We start from the raw sequence: 13219 nt of genomic DNA, 5'->3' as shown, positions 1-13219 counted from the left end.
GTACGGCAACGTAGAGCTGCCAACCACACAAAAAATAATGAGAGCGATATCACATTATAACATCTTAAATGTATTGTTCTAACATTTTAACAATATGCTATCACATTTGTACACTATACTATCATGTTCTAACGATATGAATGTAATGTTTGTACAGTATAAATATTGTTCGTACATAATAAAATTTATATTGTAAGAATGTGATATATATGTTATTGTAAAAATATTAAAGTTATATTGTTGGAACAATTAGGTTATGTTATAACTTGATATCACTTCAATTTAATTTCACCCGAGTGGCATCTCTGTGCTTCCATACAAAAGAGCAATGTTATTCACTTCCTCATATAAATAGATATAAATCAACATGGTCAAAATCTAGTTGTGGAAAATATTTGTAGTTACTGAATATATATATTTTTATTTTGATAGAAAAAGTTAAGAGTAAAAAAACAGTTTTGACTTCTCGGAGTCAAGGAAAATCACAAAAATAAACTTTAATGTTAACATGTTTCGTAGCATCGATGCAGAATACTACGTAAAATTTTCATTATACAAGATGGTGGAAAATACATTTTGTTAACATTATAAAAGTTGAAGAGGAGGAAGGTGATTAGCTATCCTGCAGTCCTGACCTGTCCATAACAGAAAATAGGAATAAAAATGTGTGTATAAACATTTTAAGATACATTTGCAGGAGGAACTTCTAAGACTAACTTCTCCTTGTTATGGAAGCCCATTCCCGCCACTCAGATAAAAAAAAGAAATTATTATCTCATACTTATGACTTAGCTATCTCATAATAATTAGATACTATCTCATTATTATGACTTAGTATCTCATAATTATGAGATAGCTAAGTCATAATAATGAGATACTATCTCATAATTATGAGATACTAAGTCATAATTATGAGATACTAAGTCATAATAATCAGATAGTATCTCATAATAATGATATACTATCTCATAATTATGAGATAGCTAAGTCATAATTATGAGATACTATCTCATTATTATGAGATACTATCTCATTATTATGACTTAGTATCTCATAAATATGACTTAGTATCTCATAATTATCATAGTTATGACTTAGTATCTCATAATTATGACTTAGTATCTCATAATTATGACTTAGCTATCTCATAATTATGAGATACTAAGTCATAATAATGAGATAGTATCTCATAATTATGAGATAGCTAAGTCATAATTATGAGATACTAAGTCATGATAATGAGATAGTATCTCATTATCATGACTTAGTATCTCATAAATACTGTATGACTTAGTATCTCATAATTATGAGGTACTAAGTCATAATAATGAGATAGTATCTCATTATTATGAGATAGCTAAGTAATAATTATGAGATAATTTTTTTTTTTTATCTGAGTGACGGGAATGGGCTTCCATACCTTGTTTAACATCTTCAGTGCGAAAACTTCTCCTTTGCAGCAGTTTACTGACCCAAAAGATTTAGATGTAGTTACAGGCCAGTTAATAGAAGTAAAAATTATTTAAATAAACATTTATTCAATCTTCAACAACACTGAAGTACATTCATTTACTTTATTTTTTCACACTGGCCCATCTTTTACTGATTTAGGACCGTACTTCTCATTATGGTGACTTAAAGACTGTAAATAACGTGTAAATGTTTCCATAAGGTTTGAGGATTTATTTTATGTCCTCCACTTTTCTCAGAAAGCCCGTCCCACACAGAAAAGCACAGAGGAACCGTGACTACTCAGTGTGATTCATCAGCGTTACTGGCAGGGCAAGAAACTTTATTATAACAGATCTTATCTCGTCTGTCCTGCTCCCCGTTTCAGAGCGTTGGGTCTTTTCACTCTTTCTTCTTTGTCCAACTCGTGTCCAGAGGGCTTGTGGTGTTGCTGCTTGTTTGCAAAGAGATAGAGTGGACCAGCCAGATGGGTAACAGACAGAAACACACACACACACACTCCTACAGATTGACTTGAAGATAGTGGTTGCGGGTGGCTTTTGGGATCAACCTCTGACCACTGCCAGTCACAAACAATTCACACAAATATTCTCCAGATATACAGTTAGCTTTTTACGTATACTTGAAATTTAACCTAAAATTTGGGAGTAAAGATATTTATTGATCATAGTAAGGATTTTATAATGCATTGCTTGTTTCTTAATTCATGGAGTGATATGTGTGTGTAACTTGATGCAACATAAACACAGAGGTGGTTCACTTATTATGTCTCTGTCACCATCTTGTGGACATTGGTTCCAATTAAGGAAATTAACTTGTTCATTTTTATAAGAATTTGTCGCTGAATACTGAATTTTTCCACAGCTGGCGCCCTTCCACTGTATTAATCAGTTCTTTATTCAAAGTCCTGAGTGTCATGTTGTAGGCAAGGTGCTTAACCCAGGAGAAGAACCCCACGTGAAAACCAGGTAAGTAAAAAGAGTAAAATATTTTATTAAATGAAGCGAAGGAAAAACTAAGGACGCTGCTCCAGAAAAAGCAGGAACGGACCGGAAATCTAAAAAGAAAGAACAATCGTGAGTACGAGGCGGAACCAGAGAACCAAGAGAATAAGAAGTTTGGTGTTTGTTCTTACGGTCCTAAACCAGTTCTTAGCGATGGTGGACTGGGTGAAGTTGAGTGGAGGAGAGGTGGCAGGTCTGATGGTTGTAGAGGAGGTGGACAGGAGAAGGTTGTGTGAGTCCAGGGTGTAGGTTGGCAGGCAGGCAGAGCGATGGAGAGTGGAGGCCAGAGGATCCTGAGCAATGGGACGAGGAAAACAACTCCAGGCGTGGTTAGAGGATGTGAGGCGCGATACTAGAAACAAGAGCATACAGGATCTCATAGAACAAGTTCGTTGGAAGATCAGGTAATGTACTGGGCTAGACGCTACCCTGGTGAGAGTATCAACCAGCGCTGGAGTTGTGTCACACCGCTCCTTAAATCCCCTGGCCCTCTGATTAGCGGAATCAGGATCAGCTGGAGCTCGTGCCACGCCCACCTACAACACAAACAGCTGACTGCCAGGTCACCTCACCTGCTGATAGAGGCAGACCGTGACGCTCAGGCCACACATAGCCGGGGTTTTTTAAACGAATATCCGCCCCTACAAAAACTTGCATCCACACCACCTCGTTTTAAAAAAAAACTCTGTCCACACGTACCCGGATAAATACGTTGTTAAGGACATGCCAGACCTGTAGGCGGCAGTACTTCCCCCGTTCTTAACCTCGTCCTTCGTCTGTGGTCTTCCGCAAGGAGCAGTAATTCCGCTTGCAAAAACAAACAAGCAGAAAGTGCTTGGACAATTAATAAAGCGAGCGCAGCTCTGAGGGCTTCCATGCTGTCGGCTAGTGTAAACACAGGTCGCACACGTGATGTCAGCATTTTTTGTCGCGGAAAGTGACGTTGCGGACCTTAAACTCCGATTTGTCCGTCCACACGCAGACACCCAAAACGGAGAAAACGCAGATCTTCACTTTGGCCGGAGTTTTTAAAAAGATCCGTTTTCGTGTGAAAAAACTCAGTTTTCGTGTGGATGACAGGCCAAAACGTAGAAAAATATCTACGTTTGGGCAGATCCCCGGCTACGTGTGGACAGGGCCTGAGATGTTTGCAACTGTCATGCAAAAAAATGTTTCCTTCTCTCTCGTTAGTTCATTCAGCTTCCTGTGTGAATATTTGTTTATCAAAACACAATCTCCTAAAATTTCAATCAGATTAAATTTTATTCACATTTAAAAAAAATTTTTCTTCCCTAAGCAGAAGTGATGAGAATAATTCAACAGGATGAGAAGAAAACAGATGGAATATACGTGTAGCCTGATAAAAGCTGTGGCTTGCTAGGAGGATGAGAAGACTTGATGGTCTACTGGTCCTCCTCTGGCTTGGCTCTGCTTCTAAAAGAGCACAGAACACTTGTAACTAATTTATGACTACAGCAAAAACATCATTTTATAAAATTAGGTATAATCACCTCAGGTAAGAAGATGGTGGGATAATGCAGGGATGAGCTGTAAGGTCAAACTGTCCTTTGACCGCTTCAGTCAACAAGTTCTGAAGCGTATTCAACAGAACAGCTTCACACATGTAAGCAGGAGCAAGCATAGGCTGGAGTGTGTTCTGTGTTATCTCAGTACCCTCTTTAGCCACAGCCTCATTCAGCAGGCGGTGGTGCTGAGGTAAAGTGGCAGAGGTAGAAGGGGGACGCGTTGGAGTACAAGGGCTGGGTGGGACTGGAGAGAAGTGAGTGGAAGACATGTCTGCAGGCTGGTAGGGACGGGGCTTGGAGGACAGAGTTACCGGAGACCGGGCCAATTCTGGATCACTGAGAATATCACTGGAATGAGAAAAAGGATCAGAATAAGTAAAACACACACACACACACACACACACACACACACACACACACACACACACACACACACACACAAACTAGGGATGTTCCAAACTCATTTTATTTCGAGCATCCACCGATTCCGTGTCCCGATCCGCTACTTCAGCAAAGTATTAAAATAGAAGAAAGGAGAGCACATCCAAGTTGCCCTTTATGTTTTTCATTATTATTTATGTAGTTCTTCTTTCTTTCTGTATTTATGTCATTTCCTTAGTTTATCTGCCAGAAAACAGCCCTTGTTTACGAAGTACAGGACAGGCCAAACGTCTTCTCATTCAATGCTTTCTTTATTTTCATGACCAGGACCGCTTCCAAAGGGGCCAACAAGTGCTACACACCTCTGGGAACTCCTTCAACACTGTTGAAAACCATTTCAGGTGACTCCTGAATGCCAAGAGTGTGCAAAGCAGTAATCAGAAAAAAGGGTGGCTATTTTGAAGAAAATAGAATATAAAACATGTTTCAGTTATTTCACACAGGGAGTATGGAGGCAGATTTAGTGCTGCCTCGAACTTCCGTTTATCTTGGAACATAACTTGCTTTTTATTGTGATCGAAGCCACGCTCATGGCTTTTTTTTAACAAGCAGCTCCTAAAGATGTCTGCCCCCCACAGTCCTCGTGCAGTCTCTGGTGATCTGAACTCCAGCTCTAACGAAGAAAAGCTCCATGAGCGCTGCATCTCTCCAGATTATCAGCTCAACTGATTCTGTTTACAAAAGCGAACCTCACGGCCTGTTTTTACTTTCATTTTCAACACAGTTGCCGGCTGGAGCTTGGCAGTAACTCCCCACGTGATCACAACACTTCCCTCTGTTGCATCAAGGTGCAATCGCCGTTTTAAGACAGAAACTTACTACAACATTCCTACCAAGCGAGGCCGAATTCATGCGGCAAAAATCTTCAAGTGGTGCTTGCTGCAGAACCACAAAGGCGGAACTGCACCAGTAGGTGGAGCTGCACCAGAGTCAGCCCCGCCCGTTCCATCAGAGTCAGTCCAATTCCTTCCAGTTGTCAGACTTAATAGCATTCTGGAACCAAAGAGGGTGTTATAGCTAATATCATCTAAAATGCAAGATTGAGGACGGAGTTGAGAGGTTAATTGAACCGTTTTTGTAAAGGTTCCATATAATTAAAAATCTAACTTTTAGAACTTTTAATCATGTTATATTGTCATTTCCTCATAAGAAACATGCCAAATCCATTTTGCCCACTAGCCAATAGTCCTTAAATGCTGTTGTAGGCCGGTTCTGTTGGAGCGGCTATGGACAGATATCCGCTAAAAGAAACCTTTTCATTTCGGGATATATTCAGGCTTTGTCATGTAGCAAGTTATATTTATCTTGCTTAATTAGAGCATAGAACATAGCAACATTAACATTTGTAAACTGGTAACAGCCGTAATTCATGTGGGTCAGGTTAGTTTGCGATAAAATAATAATTAAAAAAAAAACAGAAGAAGTCAGTGGGCTAGGCTGTTTGCGTGAGTGGGCGGGGCTGACTGGTGCAGCTCCACCTTATGGTGCAGCTCTGCCTTTGTGGTTCTGCAGCGAGCACCCTCTCAAAATCTTGCATCGCCATTCCAGCATGACGCACTTGTAAGACACATCGCTGCGGTAGTATTACACTGATTTGCACATTGTGTCTTGAAAAAAGGACTCGAGAAAACCCAACTTTTTGCAGTTCACCTGCAGTTTCTCTTTGTTTATTGGCGCATCTTTCTCTGACGGATGGCTCCATGTTTTTGTCCCAGTTGCCGCTGTGAACTGAGACTGTTAGTGGCAAACTGGGACTTAATGAAGACAGATGATTGGCTGTGGGAGAAAGCCAAATGAGAAGGTAGTTTGTTTTAAAGGCAGCTGGGTCTTTTCCACCATGTTGAACGCCAAATATGCATACATTACAAGTAGCTGTTGCTCTGCAATCGCTGTCTGGTTTAAAATACGTGCAAATGGAAGACATTTTCTCTCTCCTCAGGAGACACATTAGCTCCGTATTAGCCTGCTAGCTAGTTGCTGGCTGTATGTTGGTGTCTGAACCCCACCTGCTGTCCATTTTGTGATGTTATGCTGTTGTTTTTGTCCAGGAAATAAAGAATGCTGATGTAGAGGAACTTGTTGAAATGAAAACAAATCCATTGTTATTCCGTTAGAAAAGTTCTGTCCCAGAATGAATTTTAAAAGTCACGTTTGTTGTTTTAAAAGGTTAAATGCATTATTTTGCACCTGTGATCGGATTGGATCATCCCTAACACAAAACATCTAAAAATGCAGAACTGGGTATTACCTGATCATGCAGGTTAGTATCTGTGCAACAACGTCCTTCCCAGGGCCAGGAGCTGATGAAAGCGAGGGAGCGAAGAGGGGTGGGACTGCAGAAGTGGGTCCAATTTTAGCCTGAATGTTCCTGCAAAAACAAGGAGATGATAAAACTAATCTTCTGTATTTGTAAAGTTCTACTCCCAAAAGGAAGCATGAGGTTACCTAAAACATGTGTGGTACTCGTCAGGACAGAGTTTCAAGTAGTCCTGAAGCTCAAAGGAGTGAGCTGCAACCCTCAGGTGCAGCAGAGCTGGTCGGGGGGGTTGAGGGCACCTCCATATTTTTGCGGCTTCTCGTCGCAGCCTTCGCTCGGCTCGGGTTTGGTTGGTATAAAAACTGACTGTTTCTTCACGCCTGTAGATTTCGCTACCAGCTGAGATAGGAGGAAGAACCTGGAGGAGAATAATATGCTGTGTCATATTTGAACACAGAGATAAAAAAAGTCTTCAATTATGGAAAATTAAGGCGACCTTATATTTACTGAGGGACCCTTTTCTGACAGGAGATGTTTGAGGTTTCTGTCAGAAGCATAAAAAACACGTAAATTCAGTGAAATCGTTGCATAAATTAGATTTTCTTTTCAAAAACGAGTCCTGCAGGACACACCTCATCCACCAAAACTCTTTGGTTTTTCGAAGCACTTTTGTCTGTGATTATGAATTCATTCTCCTGCCTTCGTTTCTCTTCTTCCCAGCGCTGCAGCTCATCATGATACTGAACAAGAGCAGCCTCCTGAGTGACCTGAAGTCGGAGTGGAAAGGAGCACATGGAGAAGTAGTTTGCTGTACATCAGACCATCTGCCAGGTAATTCCTGCTACACTGTCACTGTGGTACCTGACATATGAGATCCAGCTGATGAATGGTGGGGTAATCAGTGGAGCTGAAGGTCAGGACGCAGAGGGTGCACTCCTCTGGACGCAGACGGCCTCGCTCTGGATGGATCTGCACCACCTGTTACAACACGTGCAAATACAGACTTGGTCAGACGGTGTAATAATAACACTCGAAGCTCTGAATCTAAACAGATTCGGCTCATAAAACAAACCTTCTGGTCTGACCCCTTCTGTCGGGGAATCTCCCACAAGAAGAGAGCAGATTCTGTGTGAGACACATTGGTGAGGAAGAAGACTCTTGTAGTTTGTGAGCGAACAGGGACATCACCTATAAGAACACTGTCCTCAGACAGAAATAATACCTGCACACACAGAGGTGATGAGAAAATAGTAAAAATAAATAAATAAACAAATAAATAAATAAATAAATAAATAAAAAATGCAACGTGTCACCAAAATAAATATTTAAAGCTTGGGTGAATATTTTAAAATGCTTGAAGCCTAGAGCGTTGACAATACAGTTTCAAATCTACAAGAGGGAGCGGCCATTCAGCGAGAACGCAGCCCAGTCCCCAGCATGCACTGCGAGGTGACACCAAAACAAAACGGAAGTTTACAAAACACGTACCAAAGCTCCTCGGCTGCCAATACATGTTTTGGTCTGAAAGCGACCACTGGACCATCCGGTTGTCTCACTGAACTGATGCACTTCCCTGGGTCCTCCATTCATAACACACTCATGTATTTAGCAACAGAACACCACTGGTGTGAGAGGTTCTCCACTCAGTGATATCAGAGAAGGAGAAACAGCCGGCTGCTACCACTTCAACTTTAGGACAAACTACCAGAGTCCCAAAAAGAAAAACACCATCTGAAGTCACGGACAACGAAAGACATTTGGACGTAGAAAATAGTAACTGGTGTTTAGGCATTGCGGGTTTCCGGTTCTGGCAGAAGCATCTCAGGGAAGATACCCGAGGAGAGGGACCGTGTTTGCGTTCAAAACCTAGCTCGCTCTGATTTGCTAAAGCAGCTTTAAAAGATGGAGGGAGCTTTGTGATCTACAAGGGCTCAAAACTGATGGGAGTCAGTGAATTTTATTTAGGAAAGGTAAAGTCATTTATTGAATTTTAAAGAATTGTAACCGAACCCTTCCTGAAAGGGAAGGGGAGCAGAGGCAGGAGCTTTAGCCGAGCATATTTCAAAATCTCCTGCTCTCATTGGTTACCATTGGTAGGCCATTTTAAAGAGTCAGTTATGACATGTAAAATCACAAGGGTTGTTTAAATATCATAGGTGAACTCACCTGTCCTGGAAAGGGCTCTCTCTGCATACTGACATCTGAGGAGCTCTGTGTCAAAGTCTTAGTCCCACATCCTTCAAACCTCACAGTTATCAAGTCGTTGTCATGGATATGAATAGGAACATCCATCTCCATTAAAAAAAAACACATTAGGGCAGGGAAATCAGGAGAAAAGGTGTGCAGATAAACTTCTCCGAAAACAGACTGTACAAAGATCTTCTGACATATACATTTACGAGATAAAAATACAGTTATATAGAGTAAAAAGCCGACTATTGAAGCCATACTTGGTACAGCTTTAACTCCAGTGGAGAGAAGATCCACTCAAGTGTGGCTGTCTCCCCAGGGAGAACTTCTCCTTGTGGACTGATGCAGGACAACACCGGATGATTGAAGTTGTCCATCTGAAGCTGTGACAACACAGTTTGGTCAACTTCATAGTGTACTTGCACCGCCCCGCCATTGTATAATTCATACATCTGGACAAAAAAAAAAAACACATATAATACAGATAAAATATGTATTTTTTTTTCACTCACTGTAAACTGCTGGTACCCACCTGCCTTGGAGGCCTGCAGTCCCCGACATCTACAGGGGCGAACGCATGTTGATTGGAGGCAAAGAGGTGTGGTTTGTCTTGCTCTACTGTCACTCCCTGAAAGTTCAGCTGCACAATAAAACATTAAGATAAAGAAAATTAAAGTTAAAGTTGAGCTCATTTTAACAGCTGTTGCAATAAACTTGAAGGAGACTCACCAACGTCTCTCGGCCATAAGAGAGTTTGAATACAACCGGGAGACGATTTGTTCCGATTACATTGTGACTAAAAGAGAGAAAAATCTACTTATTATTGTGTCGTTTAATAAATGAAAGCAGTTAAGAATCTAACTAGTTGACAGAACAAATGCCTGAGGCTAAGAGCAATAAAAACAGACCTGTAGCTGAACTGTACTGCCCTCTTCTGGCCAGGAAGCAAAGTCCCAGAATGAGGAGCAACAGTGAAGAGCTTACAGTCTTGAATCTGCCAACACATAAACATATTAAAACATTGGTCATTGATGTAACGTGATGATGGAGCTGTTCCACCGAAGGTTATTTACCCTCTCTCCTCACATGTCTCTGACACACACAGAACTAATCTGCTTGCTTCTAAAACTGCTTCCTTTCCGGCTCAAGAGAAGAAAGAAGACGAGCTCTTTCTATTTTTAATAAAGCTAATCAAACAAAGTGTTAGTCCAATAATAAGATGTGAACCTATGTGTGAAATGACAATGTTGTGATTAGTAAGTTATAATAAGTAGTATAACTTTAAATGTTTCCACTAGACATACTGATTCACGTAATGTAAAGTCACATGACACATTTTATCTTTCTCATCCAATCGGAACCTTCCTTTCAGAAGCGTGGCATAGTCTCTGTGGTGTTTATAAATCTGTCCAACTTTGATTCGACCGTAAATCAAAACATCCAGATTAATAAAACCAGCCCACACGCCATCTTAGTTCAGTTCACCGCATTCTAAGAGAAGTATCGGACCGGCCACCCGGGCTTCCTTTATAAGCAAAGAACCAACAAGCTGGATAAAATCTGTTGCACTTTACCAACCAAGCAAACGGTTCCTTTCAGAATAAAAGCTGAACCCTCAGGGTCCATCTGACGCTGTCAACCAACTGTCGCTTTTTACCTGGAGACAATCCAAAGACTAATCTGTCGTACTGCTGACGCTGTTTCATCGGTTCCGGTACCGAAAGGGCGGTCCGAGGACCTGGCATTCTGGATCTGTACGGAGGTCTCATCCTGAAGGGTATGTGTGGAGCGACAAGATGGCGTCTCATGTGTTTATGAAACTCCGATCATAGCTTAAGAGCAAAACATCACTTCCCACTCAGACTTGCTTCTCCGGATACGAGAGTTCTGATGACAACATCACTCACACACACACACCACTCATCTCACGTCTCATTCACACCAAGGTCCATTCATCACTTAGAGTTTAGAGTTAGTCTTGTTTAAAATTGTTTAGAAATAAATCTTCTTAAACGTTAAAGGTGACTCTCTCTTCTCATGTCTCTCAGTTAATACGAAGTGTTACATAATCCCTGCAATAAAAAGTTCCAATCTTCTGATTAAAATTACCCAAAGATCCATAAGATTGATTTCATATTTTCCATGGAATCTCACATCTTATGGTTCATTAAATAGATATCAATTAAATCATTACATTGAATAAGTAAAATTATGTCTAAAAGGACTAAATGGTTTTCTACAAAAATCAATTATTTCTAAATATCAATAAGACCTGCATGTGGTCCAGCTCTGTGCTGCTGAGCTCTCCTGTCTCCGCCCAGCCTGGCAGCTCAGTGCGCTGGTCCTTCGGAAATAAAAAGGCCCTAAAATTAAAGAGAAAAACAAATCAGTTAAAAAACAGATATTATATTCAGTTTTTCACATTACATTTGTTATAACCATTTAAAGAGCAAGTCACCCCCAAATCAACTTTTTTTTGGCTGATAAACTACAAAAACGAGTGTCTAATTGTGCTGTAGACACGTGTAGTTAATAATTTGACACTTTAGTGCATCTTAGTTAAAATTTAAATATTCTGCCTAAAACTGTCAGTGTTGTGCCGTCGTCAGGTAAAAACTCTGCACTGTATTCGAATATAACTCTGCCACCGCTATTGGCTAAGAGGTATGCTATGATGTTAACTGGTACATTATGATGTCACAATGTTGTTGTGAGCCTGTGTGTGTGTGTGTATGTGTTAGCGGATCCGCCCTCTTGGTCTGCCAGGCAACGGCATTTGTTGCATTTTTCAAACATGAAGTGGAAATGAAGTAAGTTTCTTGTAGGAGGTGACTTGCTCTTTAAAGTTCCTTGTGTTAGTTATGTATTTATTTAGATTATCCTGAGTAACACGTATCACTCTCATTTCTTTAACAAGCTGTTATAACAAGATAACATCTGAATCTGTGGTTTGTTGTATGCATACCAGTCTACGGGGAAAGAACCAGGGTTGTGAAACATCAACACAAACTCTGCAGGATCAGAATACACAGAAGCTGAACCAAAGCTGAAGTCCAGCAGGACTGTGGGGAAGATGGGAGGACTAATGTGCAGACTGGAGAGAAAAAAGGAGAGAATCATTTCATGGATATGTCCCCAATGCAAAGTGAAAATAAATGCTTTCGTTAATAATTCAGTAAAATTAGCAATGTTTATTATCAGAATAACTTGTACTTTATGGGGGGTTTTGTGGTGACTTCTGCAGAAGAGGGGGCAGAACGCAGATGTTCATTAAGGCTGTCCAGTGAGAGGAGTTTCCACACATGCCCCTTGCTGAGCCTGTCCACACTTCCACCACTACATGCACCGACAACCTGTAAGGTGGGGAACACCCCCTTAGCCTGAACTTCACACAGTTTCTGAGGAGAAGATGATGTAGTCCCTGGAAATAAAACAGATAGATACAGGACGCATAGAGATCAGAAGGATTTGAATGATTGATTATGTATAAAGTGTAAATCTTCTGTTTACCATCAGCATTTAGAACCTGAGCACTGATGGCCCAGAGGTAGCGCGCTTGTTTGTAAAGTCTGACAGAGGACTGGAGCAGCGTCGTGGAGTTTGAGGTGATGGCTCCCGTTTCCCAGTCCAGATGAAAAGCTTAAAGAGCCACACATGATTAGTTAGTATGTGAATTGCTTAAAGAAGGTCTTTGCTCATATTTTAATACATTTGCAGTCATCTCCAGTAGGAATGAATCCCTCGTACGTCATACTCTGGGGAAAAAAAGCACCGGTGCGCCTGTTTCAGCACAGAGAATTCCGCCAGAGGAGAAAGTAGCTTCTAACAACAGGATTTAGAATGTTATTTCCTGATATTTGGACATCTTGCCTCTGATAGGCTAACTGCAACACAACTCTAACACCGACACCATTTGCGCTGCATCTTAATGTTTTACCTCCACAAATAACACACGCTTGGAGGAGTTCTGCTGTGTGGTGGAGTTGCTAATGCTAACAGTTAGCTTCTACTAGCCAAGATGTTCTCTGTTCTCTTCTGGATGCTAAACCAACAACAGCCTTCCCAGTCACGAGTCAAGATGGGTGAGTCCTTGAACGTTAAGTGACAGTGTGACGTAGATTCTAGTCCTAGAGTTTCACCGTCTATTTTCTATCAGAAGCTAATGCAGGAGATAGGTGTAGGAGACTATTTTCATGTTCAGCCTGCATGAAAAACTTAGAGTGACCCATTATAATCAGAAATTATTTTTTAAAAATGGTTTCTCGGAGAAGGACCTCTTTAAACACACACCCATAAAGATGAATGAGCAACATCACACATCGCTGAGTCAT

The 13219-nt window shown here is 40.8% G+C and overlaps 1 protein-coding gene across 9 annotated transcripts in view; it reads right to left on the bottom strand.

The window, feature by feature from the left end:
• Nucleotides 1–2439: 2439 nt before the first annotated feature.
• Nucleotides 2440–13219, bottom strand: part of cfap65 (cilia and flagella associated protein 65) — a 28327-nt gene continuing 17547 nt past the window's right edge. For 3 of the 9 annotated variants that reach the window (XM_015966764.3, XM_070544413.1, XM_070544418.1), the window contains exons 19-37: nucleotides 12399–12527; nucleotides 12102–12309; nucleotides 11854–11982; nucleotides 11161–11251; nucleotides 9797–9882; nucleotides 9618–9684; nucleotides 9421–9528; nucleotides 9149–9340; nucleotides 8865–8990; nucleotides 7771–7920; nucleotides 7560–7676; nucleotides 7331–7465; nucleotides 7195–7242; nucleotides 6887–7116; nucleotides 6690–6809; nucleotides 3986–4348; nucleotides 2903–3908; nucleotides 2606–2826; nucleotides 2440–2527 (exon numbers count right to left, since the gene is read on the bottom strand). In XM_015966764.3, the coding sequence (XP_015822250.1) occupies nucleotides 3878–3908; nucleotides 3986–4348; nucleotides 6690–6809; nucleotides 6887–7116; nucleotides 7195–7242; nucleotides 7331–7465; nucleotides 7560–7676; nucleotides 7771–7920; nucleotides 8865–8990; nucleotides 9149–9340; nucleotides 9421–9528; nucleotides 9618–9684; nucleotides 9797–9882; nucleotides 11161–11251; nucleotides 11854–11982; nucleotides 12102–12309; nucleotides 12399–12527 (2330 nt within the window). In that variant the 3' untranslated portion in view covers nucleotides 2440–2527; nucleotides 2606–2826; nucleotides 2903–3877. Of the gene's footprint in view, nucleotides 2528–2605; nucleotides 2827–2902; nucleotides 3909–3985; nucleotides 4349–6689; nucleotides 6810–6886; nucleotides 7117–7194; nucleotides 7243–7330; nucleotides 7466–7559; nucleotides 7677–7770; nucleotides 7921–8864; nucleotides 8991–9148; nucleotides 9341–9420; nucleotides 9529–9617; nucleotides 9685–9796; nucleotides 9883–11160; nucleotides 11252–11853; nucleotides 11983–12101; nucleotides 12310–12398; nucleotides 12528–13219 lie in introns of those variants that run through there. The other 6 variants (XM_070544419.1, XM_070544414.1, XM_070544415.1 and 3 more) reach the window with 6 other exon arrangements.

The sequence above is a fragment of the Nothobranchius furzeri genome, chromosome 14, assembly GCF_043380555.1.
Source record: "Nothobranchius furzeri strain GRZ-AD chromosome 14, NfurGRZ-RIMD1, whole genome shotgun sequence".
Lineage (NCBI taxonomy): Eukaryota > Metazoa > Chordata > Actinopteri > Cyprinodontiformes > Nothobranchiidae > Nothobranchius > Nothobranchius furzeri.
Note: the sequence above shows the minus strand (reverse complement) of the source record. Positions and strands in the feature narration are given on the sequence as shown.